Source organism: Plodia interpunctella, chromosome 2 (genome assembly GCF_027563975.2).
Source record: "Plodia interpunctella isolate USDA-ARS_2022_Savannah chromosome 2, ilPloInte3.2, whole genome shotgun sequence".
NCBI lineage: Eukaryota > Metazoa > Arthropoda > Insecta > Lepidoptera > Pyralidae > Plodia > Plodia interpunctella.
Genome location: NC_071295.1, coordinates 10,899,366 through 10,917,909, shown reverse-complemented (window position 1 = coordinate 10,917,909; position 18,544 = coordinate 10,899,366). Strand labels below are relative to the sequence as shown.

At 36.4% G+C, this 18,544-nt stretch overlaps 1 protein-coding gene and 2 non-coding genes across 3 annotated transcripts; 1 reads left to right on the top strand and 2 right to left on the bottom strand.

The window, feature by feature from the left end:
- Positions 1–893: 893 nt before the first annotated feature.
- TRNAH-GUG (transfer RNA histidin (anticodon GUG)) lies at positions 894–965 on the bottom strand. Its single transcript has one exon. It is a non-coding gene; the product is annotated as a tRNA-His (tRNA).
- A 2,326-nt stretch (positions 966–3,291) lies between these two features.
- On the bottom strand, positions 3,292–3,363 carry TRNAH-GUG (transfer RNA histidin (anticodon GUG)). Its single transcript has one exon. It is a non-coding gene; the product is annotated as a tRNA-His (tRNA).
- Positions 3,364–5,389: 2,026 nt separating this feature from the next.
- On the top strand, positions 5,390–16,966 carry LOC128679005 (transferrin-like). The gene is made up of 11 exons (XM_053760937.2): positions 5,390–5,657; positions 10,686–10,794; positions 11,280–11,407; positions 11,954–12,105; positions 12,811–12,955; positions 13,086–13,234; positions 13,889–14,022; positions 14,740–14,952; positions 15,344–15,541; positions 15,738–16,144; positions 16,447–16,966. The coding sequence occupies exons 1-11, from the start codon at positions 5,573–5,575 to the stop codon at positions 16,875–16,877; spliced, it is 2,151 nt and encodes a 716-aa protein (XP_053616912.1). The 5' UTR covers positions 5,390–5,572; the 3' UTR covers positions 16,878–16,966.
- The last annotated feature ends 1,578 nt before the right edge of the window (positions 16,967–18,544 follow it).

Genomic DNA, 18,544 nt, shown 5'->3' with positions numbered 1-18,544 from the left:
AAGATGGTCGAAGGTATTCCTTTAAATGTATATAGAAATGCCAAGCGAGATTAAACTAAAATATATTGTCGACGCCCACGCAACACGCAATTAATTAATATCAGACGAAGAAAAAGAAAAGAAACGTCGGAGCGTCGTAATAAAGTATCTCTGTTATCAAATCATGTAATGAGATTTGTTTCTGGAATTAATTAAAAAAAAAATACATCGTTCTGTTTGAAATTTTATGCTCTGTTATTGCTTGTATTTCGGATTTTTCGGCGAAATTTTTTCACCATTTCCCCCTTATCGCCTTTTGATGTGGGATGTTTGATAATGTCTAATTTCAGTTAATATGAATTTCGTGCAGAAATAATTTATAAATAGTCGACCTTTGGACTTTATTGGATTTATTTTCCTAGACACTATGGAAAATTCAATAAAATACTATAAACAATTGTATGGTCGCTATAAAATAGGATCGCTCTTTTCGTTTCCACGACGAATGCACAAAATAACCTTGGCAGCTGAAAGGGAACATTAGCATTCCCAAAGAGAGATGACCTCAGGCAGTTGCCAAATTTCGAGATGTTTATACCTATATATTACGCTGACCTCAGTCTCCTGGTGTCACAACCCTGACGAGGGAAAGAGAAAGATATAAAAAAGATAATTTGGAATCTTTAGGATGGATAGCTATTAGACACTAATATTAAGAAGTCCATATCCACACTAAGATTATAAACAGAAAAGATTTGTATTTTGGAACAGAGATGGAAAAACCTTCAGGAGTAACATAGTGCCGTGCAAAGCCGGGACGAGTCGATAGTTATCTATATATTATTTGAATAGGCAGTAAAAAGTCTGTTCAGTCACAAAAGCATAAAAATACGCTCCACCGTGACAGTTTTCACTGCCGTGACCAGGATTCGAACCTGGGTTACTACGGCCACAACGTAGGGTCCTAACCACTAGACGATCACGGCTGTTGGAGCTGGTGACGATGTTGACGAAACCCCAAAAGCCACTGGTAATTCGGTATACTTTCATAATAAGTAATTCGATACGCTGCGCGGGCGCAAAAACCACTTGTAAAAAGTACCAATCACTTGCTAAAGAAACTGTTACAGGCATTCTGTAGGAATTATTTTGTGATATTTATTATGTCCCATAGCTTGGTACAAGTGGTTCAAGGACTAGAGGCCCGTCCCGGCTTCGCTCGGGTAAATACACAATAAATTATACCTCTAAACCTTCCCCAGGAATCATACTATCTATTAGTGAAAACCGCATGAAAATCCGTGCAGTAGTTTTTGAGTTTATCGCGAAGAGACAGACAGATGCAGTAGAGGACTTTGTTTTATAATATGTAAGGATAATTACATGCACCATTACCTCAGAAACAGTGGTGGTCAAGTGGTTAAAACCGTCTGCCCGTGATCAAAGATTCAAATCCAACTAGTGCCACATGAGTTTGTATACCAATCTCACTCAGTATAGTAGATTTCAACGACCACCACTTGTTTCAGGTGAAGGAAAACATCGTGAGGAAACCTGCATACTGGTTGACAGTTTAAGTTCACTAGTGCGTATACGATTATTGGCACTAGACGCGGTAGGTAGGTAGTTGTAATAGTCATGTCACATCCCTTAAGGCGACTTGAATAACATTATGAACAACTGTTAGCAACAGCAAGATGAAGAAGATTGCTTTTATAGTAATTATCTGTAACATACATATAAAATAACCAAATCTATATATCAATTGAGACGAGAGAATTTCACGATGATCTGTGGATCATCGTGAAATTCTCCCGTTCTAATATTAAAGCTGAATGAACTCTTTTTAGTTTCCTTATGAAACAGACTAACAAATGATCAACAAAAATATTCAAAGCTACTCTTATTTGCTGGCTTAAGTTTATAGATTTGTTAATATATAAGTCTCTGGATTTATTTAATGTGCAATGAAATATTTTTGTAATAGTATTACAATTATTGAATTAATTAAAAGTTTTACAACTTAGGATGAGTTGCGCCAGTCAACTTTGACACTGACTTTAATCTGTGCGTCGCCGTTGTTTAGACAATATGACAATATACTTAGCGTTTTTCTTTGCAGGTTGAAGTTGACTGGTGCAACCTATTCTTAGAAAGTTACATTCATTTTACAAAATCGAGTTATCCTTGTTGTTTCGTAGTTAACACAAAGAAAATGTGAGGGAATTTGAAATTGAGGGGCAATAGGCAATTTGCATTGCTTAAACGTAACCGGGTCACAGCTCATGAACGATTATAATATGGATTCTAACAATCTTTTTACGTAGAATGAAACAATGAAATTTTGATCGAATTGGATATTCAACAAATGAGTTTTATTAAACAACTGATTTGTTTTTTTTAGTAAAAAAGAAGTAGGTACCTACTTTCCTGCAAAAAATCACAGATAGTTCAACCATTACATAGTATAAGAACAAAGTCACTTCTCGCTGTATGTCTCTTTGTATGCTTATCCTTAAAACTACACAACGGATTTTGATGCGCGTTTCTTTATTAGATAGAGTAAATAAATAAATAAATATATATATTAGGACAAATCACACTGATTGAGCTAGCCCCAAAGTAAGTTCTACACTTGTGTTATGGGTTACTAACTCAACGATACTATATTTTATGACATATACATACATAGATAAACATCCAAGACCCGAGCCAATCAGAAAAAGATCATTTTCCATCATGACCCGACCGGGTATCGAGCTTGGGACCTCTCGGTTCAGAGGCAAGCACTTTACCACTGCGCCACCGAGGTCATCAAGAAGAGGTCGTCGAGAATGATTCAAGAAGAAGATTTAGGTGTATAATTTATTATAGTTTTACTCGAACGAAGCCGGGACGGGCCGTTAGTATGATCTAAATCTTTTCTATTTTAAACTGCCTCGAAGATACGATTCGTTCGAACTTATCGTAGATTATACCAAACTGTAATGTATAAATGCTTAAATATTAACTTAATTTGTTGTTTACATTTTCGTACATTGCATGAGTAGTATAGGGCTAGTGGATCCTGGGCTTCAACGCTCAGCGACTGGAAGAGACCGGAAAACACTCATATGGGAAAGAGAGCCAAATAAATTTTCTCTCGTCACTTCTAAACTACTAAAAACACAAGCAATGATCTTGAAATTTTGCACACACGTAGTTTGGAGTATGAAGAAAGACATAAGTTCTCGCGGGAAATTTACGTGGGCGAAGGCGTGGGCAAAAGCTAGTTATAAAATAAAATTTACGCTCCACCGTGACAGTTTTCACTGCCGTGACCAGGATTCGAACCTGGGTTACTACGGCCACAACGTAGGGTCCTAACCACTAGACGATCACGGCTGCTGGAGCTGGTGGTTCACTCGACGAAAATAACGAGCATGCTTGAACGAAACTGGAGCAATCAATGCACTTTCACTATCTTATTACAACATTGCCACGGTTCAATTGATCTAATTGCTTTTGGCTTGTTATTATCATATCTTTCTTATCACCACTGTTCGTGGCTGTGAAGCCGCGAAGCACGAGCTCAACGTAAATAATTTACTTTTTAAGATTAGGCTCAAATTAAAAATATGCGTCACTTATTGCTTCAAAAATTTACTTAAAACTAAGTCTACCGCTGACTTCCAAAGTGCAAGTGAAGAAGAAGCGCAGCAAACTTCACCACAGACTTTTTTCCAAGGACGTTAATTAACAGTGTGGCTGTTATTTTACGAGCCTGTGGAGATGCCGTTCAGCTAATACGATATCCATGGAAGGATATGAGAGCTATTCTGTATAAAATCTAATACTTAACTCTTATTTATTGAACTTGCGTATAGCACTCTACATACGAGTATCATCTTTGCTTCCCATTTGGCTCTCCAAGTACACTCTAATTTAATTATAATAAAATTTTTATTATTTTTTTTAAATATGTATATGTTATGTATCACGTCACTCAAAGGTCATTAAAGATGGAAGTAAAGGGTTCCAGGAATAGAGGAAGACCTAAGAAGAAATTGTGTGTCAAGGATAGTATGAACAGGAAAGGAGTATCAATGGATATGCCAAATGACAGTACAAAATGGAAGGAACTTATATACTGTGCCGACCCCACATGAGTGGTATAAGGTCAAGAAGAAGAAGAAGAAGATGTATATGTTATGTATTGATGCAATGTTTACGTTGTATGTCACTTTATATGGTTTAGAAAACATAAAAAATTGATGTCACACACGTGTAGCGAGCGACATTCTGGCCTACTAGATGGGAGGTGATAAAACAATTCGTACTATTAGGGTGAGTTGCATCAGTTTTTGAAGTTGACTTTAACCTGAACGCAATCGACGTTTAGACAAAATCGTGTACCTATATATTTCTGCGAATTAAGATTAACCACACAATAGCGTGTTGCAACCCACTCTTAAAAGAACAGTTTCACACTCGCTAATTTACTACTACATTACTACTAAGAGGAAATTAGGGACGCTGATAATGTATCTACGAGCAAATGACGTTTTTAAACGACGTGAAGTTGTAACTTCACATGTGTGTGATACAAGAAGACTTAACTAGATGCCTAATTAAAAAAAATAGTTACCAAACATTGCGATACAAGAGTAGTTATCTACTAGTTACTATACGAAAATTGGGTTTGCATTTTTCTTCCCACTGTCGAATCAATTCGAAGTGAGACGCAGCGGAACCAATCATTGCAGTGTGGTTGTCGTTGCGTCACAATGGCCCAATGTGATTGGTTCGCTGCGTCTCTCTTCGGATCGACTGGATGATGAGATGTAAATGGCAAACCCGCACTAAGCCCTCTGAGAAGGGACAAGAAGAAAGGAATATTGAATAATTATGTTTTCATATTCCTCTCAACTGCAGAAATAAGAGACAAAATAGAAACAGAAATTAAATAAATGCCGACGCAGACGTTTAAATGCTTTGTGCTCCTTTTTATTTCGTATTAAATTTATTTTATAAAATTAAATTTATTCATATTAATCGCTGATCGCGTTTTTTCGTGGATATCTTGTAATTGTTATCCATCAGGACATGTTTTTTTTTTTTTTAAATTGAAAATGTTGAAAGCGATAACTATTCCTGAGCAAGAAGTGAGATTTGTAGTATAATTTTGAATAAAAGCCCTACTTACTATTAACTTCGTTATTGACCACCAGTACGTCAGCGATGATTGATTCAATTGTAACGTCATATCCAGTTTCGGTAAAAACCCGAAAATATTGCACCATTGAGTGGAACAGGTCACTTCAATCTCATCAGTTTGCAAGAACTTGCGACCTTTTAAAACCGGTTGGTTAACACGTTTAAAAAAAATATATTGTTTACTATTAGTAAAGAATATTTTACCTTGAATACTCAGTTCGCATGTGTTACGACCTCATGAACGACGTGGTTGTCTTCTAACGAAAAGTAACGTTAATTGAATTAATAACATGGAGTCGTGATGTAATTTTACGCGGGAAACTTTAGTTTAAACAAGTTTGTAACGTAACAGTGATTGAATTTTTTTTCAATACAAATTAGGAGACATTAAATTAAAATGCCAAAACGTTCTGTGATATATTTTTTGTGTTTTGTGAATTGTGTTCTATCTCAAGGGACTGGTTCAGGAACTGATGGAAATTGTAAGTAAGAAAATATAATAGAGGTATCTTATCCATTCGTAAGGAAGGCCAGTGCCCCAGCAGTGGGGACGTTTAAATGGCTGTTGATGAATGATGAAGAGTGATAAGTACTGAAGGATTAATTGATAATATGTCTTAATATTTGTACAAGTTTTGGGACTTTCTTTCAGCTTTTCTTTCACAATATGGTATTTTAAAAACTTCTCAATATGGTGCTCATCAAACTTTGGTAAATTTGGTAACAAAGTTTGGTATCATGATAATTGGAGTGAAATGTGATTTATTATGGTGTGATAATTGTTTACATATTTTTTATTTTGAATGTATTAATTGGTAATAGTATCTATGCTAGTCAAATCGATAAAGGTATATCTATACAAAAGAACTTCTATTTTATTTTCTCTTTGTGTAAGCAAAAAATAAAAATAATCATAAATTTTAGGTAGGTAATGTATGTATGTATATCTCCAATACGATGAATTTGTTCCTTCTCAATTTTTTTTATCCACTTTGTTTTTTACAAACTTTAATTCCACTTAATCTCTGTATATAAGTATAGTCAACAAAAAAGATCGCAGTCCGGTTGTGTAACCTTGACGGCGGCCGCCTGACCTCACAATGTTTTACCAGCAATGATATACGAATATACATATGCATGTAGACTTTCCTGATAGTAAGTACCTATCAGGAAACATCTTTTAGTATCGCATGAACATCGATAACTAGCTCTCAAAATATCCCTGATTTATCGGATGACATCCCTTCATAGAATAAGTCCGCCATTGTTTATTTACCTTATTGTTGTGTATGTATATTGAACACGTGTTCTTTGAACAATAAACATATTACAAATAAACTATGTAGCTGCATCTCGGGACTTAGAAAATTCGGGATGAAAAGTGTAGGGCACTTTTCATCCCGAATTTTTATGTTGCAGGATCTCTCTTTCTCTCATTCAGTATAAAAAATAAAAGTTTATTTTTTTAAATATTCGATTGTGGTTTATATTACGACGGGCTGCCCCAGCCTGATGTTAACCCTCCTTGGGAAAGCCATTTTTGCCTACCAGCTGCCAAGACTGCCTTAGTCGCCTAGTAAGACATCCGCCGGAGGACATAGTTATGAAGTTGTCCTATTCTAAGGCAGAACCTCACGCCAAATTAATCCCAGATGCCTGTGGAAATTATACAGAAATCCATTTAGTAAATTTTGCGTGATTAAGTAACACAACATGAGCCTACAGACCTTTTTCGTGTTTGACAATATTCCAGAAGTCGCAGCTGACCTCGAATAAAATCGACGACGGTGTTCAAAATGTTTGAAAATAGAAACACACTCATGTAATTATGAGCGTGAGAAGCTAATAATAAATATATAAATAAATATATTGGGACAAATCACACAGATTGAGCTAGTCCCAAAGTAAGTTCGAGACTTGTGTTATGGGATACTAACTCAACGATACTATATTTTATAATAAATACATATATAAATAAACATCCAAGACCCGGGCCAATCAGAAAAAGATCATTTTCCATCATGACCCGACCGGGGATCGAACCCGGGACCTCTCGGTTCAGTGGCAAGAACCTTACCACTGCGCCACCGAGGTTGTCAATAAAAATTGTTGATCGAATTTTTACTTTGAAAAAAGCCTTCCCACCCGACTGTACAACCTTGACTTGGCTTGTTCCTGTAAGATTCAAGAATGTATTATTATTTTCTTATATAGTAATCAATATATGTTAGAGTAAGTAATAACAGACCCTGGGCTCCGATGTTCAATGGCTAAGGAAGAAGCGGGAATACGCTCAGATGAGAGTGATAAGAATATAGTTTCCTACTTTTTCTCCTCTGCCTCTTGTCGAATTCTTAGATGTCAGACCTTATCATCCTGATTAATTGAATACTAGTTATGCCTAAATTAATTGATGTATATCTTTTGTAAGAGGAAAATTCTAGTTATTTCATAATGAAAACACTCGACTTCGGAAATACCAACCATAGAATCGTTGACGACATTTGGTGATATTTCTTGGAATAAGAATATATTTTCTGTGTAGCTCAACGGCACATGAATCTACTCAAATTCATTGCACATTCGCCCCTATTGCCACGGCTTAAAGATAACACGGTAAGATAATATAAGCTGAAATGCGATCGACTGTACTCGTATGTTTGGGAATAGTTTATTTCTTTCTTAATTGTTCTTTTCTTTCAAAAGATGACTGTGGAAACCGCTATAGCAGTCGGGTGGCCGCGAGCGTGATATTTATGTTACAATATTTTTATATGAAAATTACAAGCTCTACCAACAAAAACCTATATAGGTTTATAAGTGGTAAGGCGAGTCACTACTCATTACAAATATACTTAGATAATATATAGTTCTTAAGCATTAATTTACATTTGGTTGTACTGGTTTCTAAAATAATTATTTTCTCACAAATATTGTTAGGGTATATTCTTCATACTCCCACATTCTTTTACCGTGGACATTCTTAACTGAAGGTAGGATAGGGATGTATCACTAGTCAGGACAGGGGAATACCAAAAACCGCAGCAAAACTCGTTTTTCTTGAATCGGAGATGGTTGGTTTACTTGATTATGGGGAATCCCTTAACAAAAATATTTCAGGAGAACTTCAAAGAGAGATAGTAATTAAACGGATGATACTCCTATTATCAGAGCCATGAAGTGGATTATTTATTTTACTGGCGCTGGGTCTAGTATATGACCAGTATCATCAGCCTACCCTTATCCCACTTTATGTGGGTCAGACTGCTCCACTGCTCCCTGTCTGATGTTAACCGATCTGTTACTTCCTTTTTAGCCACCTCTTCTTCAAATAACGTGACCAATATGAACACGAAAATTAATTATAGTGTTATACTGAGACGATTATTTCATGAGAATACTGGCAATGAAAAAAAAAAAACAAAACCACAGAATATTAATTAATCTCGGTGCTAAAATCAATTATAGTTTTAACAAACATATATGAAGATACTGGCATAGAAGAAAGAAAAAACCAAAATATTAGTAGAACAAATTTAAATACTGTAATGCCAGCCTTAAAATGAGTTATATTTTCCCGCGGGCTTTTACCGCGATAATCGTGGAATTCCTCAAAGTAAACCAACAGGTTTAAGTAATACTTCAAAAAAACAAACAATTTTCCTTGTTTCCTCATGCAACATCGTAATTGCAGGCACCAAGCTTGGTCGCGGGAATAGCCCATGACTAAACTTTTTAAGCACTTTTTAAGTGCGTGTTTTTAATATATAGTTTTCTATTGAGGTAGGTACACCCTATTAAAAATATGTAGATTCAACCTTTCAACATACAAATACATATAATTTGGCAATTTTAATAGTAGTAGACTAATAGAAGCCAGAACATTTTTTTTTTAATTTTTTGTCTGTTTATGTATGTTTGTTCGCGCACCACACAAAAATCATTGAATTTGATGCGGTTTTCACAATTACGCATAAATAAATAAAAATGAATGAAAAGTCAATCAGCTGTTCAACCATTGTCAGTGTATGTACGGAATCGTAGCCGTGATTCACTTAAGTATAGGTAACGATTGAATATAAAGGTTTTCCTTGTATCTTCAATAGCCATATGTATTTCGATTACATACCTACATAGTATGGGTAACTTTACAAGGTCGTTGAATTATAGAAATATTTATATAGTATTTTTCGTTTTATTACGTATTATTCTTTTTTTAAATAAAGAAAATTTATTTAAAATTATTTTACAAAATAAATAACAACCGTGATAATTAATGCAGTCGATTAAAAGGTACATTCAACACCTACTAACCTAAGATAAATTCACAACAAATTCGCCTCTAACACCGGCGCATAAAAATCCAAAAAGAACTTTACATACATCTGACTGTCTTGATTACAGTCATTCGCATATCAAGTTACCTAGCGTGTATCTTTATACCGCGGTGATAGCGGCGATCTTGCGATAAATTTAGGTAACTTGAAGTGCTATCGACTGTACCTTTTGTAATTTGTAAGGCGAGGCGAGTAAGCGATTAGGGTTATCAAACGTAGGCGCATGTTTGGAGTCTATTATTTACTTGTCAAGTAAAACAATAGTGCAATATGAATAAATGGAAAACGTAGGTACCTCAAGGTGAGTAGGTCCTCATCTAAAACCTAACTTAATTTTCAAGGCCAAAAGGTAGCAGGTAGCAATTACTCTTTTGTCACAAACGTTTCATTCAATCAATCAATCAATCAATCAATCACTCATACGGAATTATTACGCTCATCTGAGCATTATCCCAGTTGTTTCCTCTGCCGTAGAACGCCTAAACCCAGGGTCCGCCATTCATAGTTTTTCTCCACAACTTCGAATGTGTTCGAATGGTCATCGGCATCCTTAATTGTCAGACCATTGGTTCAATCTTGTCGTCATAAAACCAGCAATTCTTGTCCCTTCTACCAAGACCAGGCGGAAGCGGAATAGCCAGACTGTCACCTAATTAATTATTTGCTAGTTTGCGCAAAACGTGGCCTAGTAAGGACGGGAATCTTGGAATTTATCCGCTATGTTTACCAGAGGTTGACCTTAATACAATGGTTACCTGCGTGGGTACTTCACTTCCATTTATTTCTGCCAAACAGTGCTTGTATTGTTTGAAGGGTATGAGAGTGTAATTACATGGTACAACAAACACACTTTGACATGTGTAATACTATAGACCTGTGTCCCCAGCCTTAAAAGGCTACAACCCATGAATAAATATATATAAATAAAATTATGATAGGAAGCACATATCATGTGTGTTTACTTGTGTGAATTTAGTACGAGTGTGTAGGCGTATTGTGAATAATGAAGTGTTAGGGTGAGTTGCACCGTCAAATTTGACGTCGCCTTTAATCGGCGTGCTGCTGACGTTTAGACAAAATGGCGTACTTTGCGCGTTCCTGCGCACGTCAAAGTCAAAGTCAAGACGGTTTAACCCACCGTTAATAAAGTAAATATACCGTTTTGTTTTCCAGTGCGACTATGCGTCGTCGAGGGGCGGGGGACATACAAGCGAGCGACGCGGTACTGCCCCATACTGGACCGGGAGAAGTCGGGCATCGAGTGTGTACTTGGCACCGATAGGTCTGTGTCATATAAAAATAATCAATTCGATTCAATATTCATTAATTAGACAACCAATATCTATTATGTTAATATACATTATTCTATGTTAGTGTAAATCCCACTCATGTTATAAAGGCGAAAGCTTGCGAGTTGTTTATTTATTCACGCTCAACCGGCTGGGTCAACTTCTATGAAATTTTTAACACATTTTCATCCCGAAAGTACGCGATTCCCGTAGGATTAGGTCAAAAAATATAAAGTAGATGGCGATACTGTGCATAAAAACGTTCGTTTTTTAAAAAGTAAAAAAATAATTATGCATGTATCATCGTGCCGCTAATATTTAACTGAAGATAAAGTCGTTTTTATGATATGGCCCATTACTCACCCATATCAATTCGAAAAACAAATAATATCCAATGACCAATAAAAAAAAACTTTCAGACGGCAACATTTCTGTGATTGGTCACTTTTTCACCTCTAGAATATTCTTTCATTGGCAGGTTGGACTGCCTCCGAAGAATCTCCAAAGGTTCAGTGGATTTCGGCGTGTTCAGTCCAGAGGACTTGATCGCCGCTCAGTGGGCGCAGGTCGACGTGTTGGTCACAAACGAAATTAGAAGTAAAACCAGTGAGTATCCTAACTTCTTAACTAGGTTAACTAATAGATAATTGCGTTAACTAATATTAACGCAGCTCAACTGCTTTTCATACAAACTTTCACCCCCCTTTCTAGTCATTTGGGAGTTGATTTTTGAAATAAAAGTAGCTTATGTTTGAACGGGGGTCTTTATCTATATGCATACTAAATTTCATCAAAGTCGGTCTAGTAATTTAGCCGTGAAAGCAAAAGACAGACTTTCGCTTTTTAATATGGATGGCGAACTTATTGCTAAAAGAATTTTCTTCAAGCTAGGAGAAAAAATTGTGTGCCAATAGAGCTGCCAAAACAAACTGTCTTACATTACATAAATAATAAGTTTATGTAATGTAAGGCATATACTTAAATAAGGTCAGTTACACCAGTTAGCTTTGACGTTAAAGTTAACCAGCTACCGCCGTCTATAATTAGATGAAAAAGAACATTGCGTCGGTGTGCACAGTTTGAATAAACGTTAAAGTAGACTGGTGCAACGCTTCTTAAAAATAAGTTTTAATTACTGATTTCTCCACTCAGGACCATACGCCCGCACAATAGTGGCGGTCGCCAATCGTCGTATCTTGGAGGATGGGCCGACATCACTGTCCTCAGTGCTGAGGAACTCTTCCCTCTGCCACCCGGGAGTCGGTATCGACGACATTCGCCCATTAAGCGATACTTTATCAGGCGTATGTGTTATGTATTCTAAAAATACACGATTGAAACTAATTTTTCATGAAACAATATTTTCTTTTTCTTGATGTCTATTTATATTTGTGGTAAGATAAATGGTTTTAAAACTCTTCCTAGCTTCTGCGATGAATTTCAATGATGAATTAGGAATGATGCTTGAAATTAATTAAATTGTAGACTTAAATTAATTAGACGACGATGATTTATTAGATGACGACCTCGGTGGCGCAGTGTTAAGGTTCTTGCCTATGAACCGAGAGGTCCCGGGTTCGATCCCCGGTCGGGTCATGATGGAAAATGATCTTTTTCTGATTGGCCCGGGTCTTGGATGTTTATCTATATATGTTATAAAATATAGTATCGTTGAGTTAGTATCCCATAACACAAGTCTCGAACTTACTTTGGGGCTAGGTCAATCTGTGTGATTTGTCCTAAAATATATATATAATAAAATATATATATATATATATATATTTAAAAAAATATATATATATCAGACTGCATTTGTCACTTTAGACGAAAATAGTCCGTTATGTGTTAATTCAAATTTACGTGCTCTATTAAGTATACCTCAAAAATGTAATTAAAATACAAAATAATAGGTTTAAAATATTTAGATTTGATATTTAAAATGTACTTTTGGTGCTCATATTCCTTTTAAACTATAAATTTATCTTTAAATTGTATTTTTGTCTCAACAGTATCTCGAATCCTTAGTACTGGCGCGCTCCTGCGACCCCGCCCTGTCCCTCACTGAGAACAGGATCAGGGCTATGTCTCAGTTCTTTGGCAAAACCTGCAAGGCTGGACCTTGGGTGCCAGACAAAGCCAGGGACGCGGAACTAAGTGAGTTATCGTAATTAAAAATACAGATCTCTCTCTCATCTCCGCATGTTTCTGGAATATGCAACTGGAATATGAAAATAATAATTATACTTCAATCACACAACACGTGATTAAAAGTAATATATTTCAGAACGCCTCTACCCATCTCTCTGCGCGGGTTGCAGTGGGCGCTGTGACGTCAACGACCCGTACTGGGGCGACTCTGGTGCGTTAGCTTGCTTAGTTTCCCGCGGTGATGTCACGTGGGGCGAGCTGGATGACGTCAGGGCCTACTTCGGGGTGAGTTAAGAGTATGAAAAACTAGTGTCTAAATAAGACCTACTTTATTAATTGACGTCTTTGGAGAAAAGGCTGCGGTGAAGTTTGTTGCGCCGCTTCTTTTTTGTGCGCGCTTTGGAAGTCGGCAGAAGACTTATTTTCAGTGATCTAAATCACTCTACATTTTGAATTTGAATTTAAGTGTGACAGACAGTCCGATTTAATGCTGTTTCTGATGTTGACTTTTCATGACTACGGACGGATCGTCTGGCATGATAACCATTAGGCCACAGAGATGTGACAATGACGATATATCCAAGTCCAGAATCCAATGATCCGAGTTCTCATTAATAGGTACGTTCCGTCTCGCTTTTAGTACAAAGATCTCTCACATAACAATAAAAGCTTGTGTTTATTAAATGCCTAAGTTTGAACAATCAGTACAGCAGGAGCAACCGTTAATCTGTTAGTTTTTTATATTATATTATTTTTTTATATTGTGTAAATAAAGTTTATGTCATCTCACTGTTAGGTAAAAGTTCTAACTTCGTTCTGTTCAAATCAATGCTCGACCAATCTCCTTGGAGATTGTCTTGCCATAATCCGTTCTCTGCAACGTAAACTATTGCCTAGTTGGATATCGAACCATTTTTACATGTTTTTATTCAAACACAGCTAACATCAAGAGAAGGGCACGCCTCAGCCGACCGCATCGCATACCTCTGCCTGGACGGGAGCTACAAGGACCTGGACGATCCAGAGCCTTGCGTCTGGCTGTCCAGGCCATGGCCTGTTATTGTTTCAAAGAGGTAGCAGTCAAGTGAATATATATAAACTTTTAAAAGTATATAGATTGCGTATATTTTGTTTGTAGCGGTAGTGGTGATTACACCACTACCTAACCTAACCATTAGGTTAGCCTGTGATCGAAAAGGTTCCAGGTTCGAATCCTACTCGTGCCACATGAGTTTGTATACAAATCTGACTCATATATAGTAGTTTTCATCGACCACCACTTGCTTCCGGTGAAGGAAAACATCGTGAGGAAACCTGTACACTGGTTGATTATTGTTAACTTGTGTGTGAAATGGAGAAGGCAATGGCAAACCACTCCATTAATAATGCCAAGAAAGTTGTGTGTGTTTACGTAATGACCACGACCTTCACCAATGAGGAATGCGACTATGAAGAAGAAGAAGAAGATATTTCGTTTGTACGGATTTAAACCTTAGTCATTGACGTAAAAGTCCATTATCTTATGATCATTCAATGATTCCAAGAAAAGTTTAATTTTTGTATACATATGTAGATCATATATACATTAATAGCATTATAATATGTACCTATGTTACATCTGCTAACAGTAATAAAAGTACCTACTGCAACAGCTACGGTGTTCAGTTTTGTTGACAGCAACACAGCAGCGATATTATAAACCAGTATGTTTGATACCAATTCGGTTATCGCCGCGTGGACTGTAGTCTGCTGTGGTATCTTTATGCTAAAAGATATTGCCCATATTTCAGAAAAGCAGCAGAAGCAGTAGCGGCCCTTGCATCAAACTTGACAGATGGGGGCGTCCTCGTAGACCAGCATTGGCGCGGAGCCCTGGCCGCCTTGCTGGAGCTTCATCTCGGTCTACCGCAGCCGTTAGCACCAGCTGTAGTGCCTCTTGATTACTTGGCTCGCGCTCAGGGCCTTCGAGAGGCCTACAGCCAGACGGGATGTCAACCATCAAGGTAGGAGCAATCTCAATTGTATTATAGACTTACTACTACAACTTCTAACCAACTGTGCACCAACTACTCGTATGCCTGTGTCAAAGCTGTAGGAAAACACTTTACGTCTGGCAGTCGTCTACATTACGTGTGATTGAGACAATGCCGAGTTATATAGGTACTTAGGATATTTTTATTATGACTCTTTTGACGTATGCCTCTCGTCATGAGACAAATGCTCCCCAGATTATGTCCCATCTAATATGCTGCACGGCGTGTCTCTTCACCATCTCAAGCTTGGACCTGTACAACGCCACGGATAATAATTTGGCAGTGGCGAGGTATTAGTCCTCGCTAAAACCTACTGTGACTCGCTGAGATGATGACGAGACATTTTGTTTTCTTCTTTCAGACACATTACTCTTTGCACTAAAAGCGTCATAGAATCGAACAAATGCAACTGGTTAGCTGAAGCTGGCGCAGTATACGGCATCGTGCCGCCGTTGCAGTGCACGCAGAGGAGTGACGTGGAGGATTGTCTGAAGGCTGTGAAGACTGGGACTGATGATGTGGTGCTCGCTGGCAGTGACTGGCTGGTTAGAGCTAGGAGGTGACACAATTTTTTTTACTAAAACACTTAAGATAGAAATCATTGGCATACAAAAGGATGGCAACTGTATAAAGAGCAATTAGATATTTGGAAATTAATGTTGTGTAATACATATCGCAGTAGTTGGCTAGTTGCTGCTTCTTCTAGAATAGTTACACTTAAATAGATAGCTATAGCAATATTTATATTATTACAGAGACTACTCTGTCGATCCAGTCCTCCATGAAGCCACCCCAATAGTAGACCAAACTAGCACAGTGGCGGCCATTGTCCTAAAATCGTCAGCAATTACAGACACCTCATATTTGAAAGGCAAACGTGCCTCTTTTCCTAGCTACGACGGCTTAGCCTGGCATTCTGTTTTCAAATACATCAATGAAAAAGAAAAACTTAGCTGCCAGCTAAAAAAATACTTTAGCGATGTGTGCGCCCCTGGTATCGAAAAACGAAATCTCACTGAAGACGTTAAGACTGCATTTACGAAGATCTGTTACAAAGAAGGTGATAATATTGTGGGTGGTGAAGAACAAGCATTGAAGGCTGTCGTTGCAGGAAAAGCTGATGTGGCATTTGTTAGTTTGGCGACATTTAATTTGTATAAAGGTAAATTTAACTCTATACTTTTTGCGTTATATAGTATAAACAAAGTAACTGGGAAAGTTTTTTGTGATACAACTGTTCCTGATATACAATCTTAAACAATAGTAGCTTAACGATCTCGATCTAATATTATCGGTAACAAAAAAAAAAAATTACAAATATAAAGTAACCTCATCATTTTTAGAGTGCATGGTGGCATCAAAGTTACATACTACAATAACGAGACTAACCTGTTACTGATAGCAGCTGAACTTCTTTCGTATCGCAAAGTCGACCAGTTTCTTCATTTGTTTTATACATTTCAGCTCAAGAACCACAAGTCTACAATCAATTAGTTCCAGTATGCCCTAAAGAAAACCCAAAATACTGTTTCTTAAGTTGGGCCAACATTGGACACGTGCTGGCAGCCAACACTACCACAGCCATGAGAAAACAAGAAATAATCAACGTCTTTACAAAACTTGACCAACTGTTTGGCAAACATTACCCATTCCACAACGCAATGTTCTCCATGTATGGACCTTTCAACCATCAATTGGATGTATTATTCCACAATAATACTAAGATTCTAGCCACAGACAATATGTTAAATAACCATCCTTATGATAAAATTCCTTTAAATTTCGAAAGACAGTTATCAAATGACAGTTTATGTTACGATTTAAATTTTAGCCCTAAATTAATAGTGCCTACTATCACTTTGATTAGCCTTTCTCTAGTCGCATTTATTTTGTAAAATAAAGTAGTTTAAACTGTAAAAATGTACCATAAATATTGTAATGTTAATATATATATAATTAACAGTAAAATTATGAGCAATTAAAATTTGTTTAAATCTTCGTTTTTGGAAACTCAACACCAGAAAGGTCTAACCTATAAAATACATTTTTTTTTAAAAAGCAGTTCATTTTTTAAAGTTTATCCAACAATGTACCGTGTATTTTTTCAATATTTAAATTATGAATACTACAAGCGAGATCAGCGCAAAAAATAACCAAATTTATCCCAAAAATAATCCAATTTAAATCTAATAGAAATGATTTATGAAATTGAACCTAAACACAACTGCCCTAAGAACATTTTACTTAAACGTTACGATGTCTCATTTACAGAGTACACAACCCAATATATTAAAACAATGTTGAAATTAAGTTTTAAGCCTCTGTTTTTATCGTTCGTTCGTCGAAAATTAAGTTTGTAGTTAAATTACGATAAACGTCGAAGAGCGGTACATACTTAAATGGTGATCTTTGGATATAAGCCAAATTTCTACAATATTCAATTGTGGTTGTAACTGGTAACAGGTCAGTTGGCGATAGGTTAAAATTACAAATCAATTAGCGTGCTTTATACATGAAGGTAGTAGCTAGCTGATGTGCTGTTGACTGTACTAGTTTAAAATTGAATTTCTGGTGGCTTATATCCAATCATAATTTCAACCATTAAGAGCACGAGAAGTGATAATAATTTTGTACAGTTACTTTGCTTTTTATAACACTTTATTTTTAATTTCACATAGATATTTCTTATGATATATATCTATTCAGTGTCCGTCCATTGCGCATTGCGAAAATTCATTTGTTCAGACAAAACAGTCTATATTTTATGAAGGGTAACAACATTTTATCAACTTTTTGCCAAATATTTTATGGGTCGCTCTAAGTTGACGGTGTGTCTCCAGCGATTTAAGTTAGCAAAGTTCATTCTGCTGGGACGTTAACGATCAAATTATTTTGTTTTATGGGGATAAAGTTTGTCTAACCGAAACTCTAGTGGAATTTTAATAAGAGGAAAAAAGACGTCGTTTTTAATCCGTGAATTATCATCAAAATATTGTAGTTGTAGTATGATTTACTTCATGAAACGAATAATAATACAAGTCACTTGGATTATTGAAGCTTTATTTTTGAAGTACCTTTTATTTATTTGTTAATTAGCCAGTGGTGTCCCACTGCTGGGCATCCCTGTCCGTTGCGTAACTCTTCCAGTTCCTATCCGACCGACAGACATTTTAGATGCGACCTTTTATTAAAAAATATATATATATTACTTTGGCAAATCTATGTAGATGTCGAAGCTTTGAAAGCTCATGCCACTTTGCGGTATTTGCATTCTCTTTGAGAAAGCTCGCAATAAAGCTATTGATTGATTGACCCGAGCTTCGTGAGTGCCAACGAACTACAATGCGAATTTTGCAATTCAATTTCTTACGAATATTGACTCAATATTCGCATATAGTTTGTATTGATCATCATCTATAGATAAAAGAAAACTGTTAATGGCTTATGTCTGTATATAGGAGATATTAAAGAAGAATAATTATGGGGGTCTTTATGGGTGTAATAGAAGCCAACACATTTTTTTATTATTTTTGTCTGTCTGTCTATGTTTGTTTGCGAATCA

Excerpts from the sequence above, each read along its gene's own strand:
- LOC128679005 (XM_053760937.2), top strand. The coding sequence starts at position 5,573 with ATGCCAAAACGTTCTGTGATATATTTTTTGTGTTTTGTGAATTGTGTT. Across the intron at positions 5,658-10,685 it reads TTCAGGAACTGATGGAAATT|TGCGACTATGCGTCGTCGAG; the intron begins GTAAGTAAGAAA and ends TTTGTTTTCCAG. Across the intron at positions 15,542-15,737 it reads TGGCTGGTTAGAGCTAGGAG|AGACTACTCTGTCGATCCAG; the intron begins GTGACACAATTT and ends ATATTATTACAG.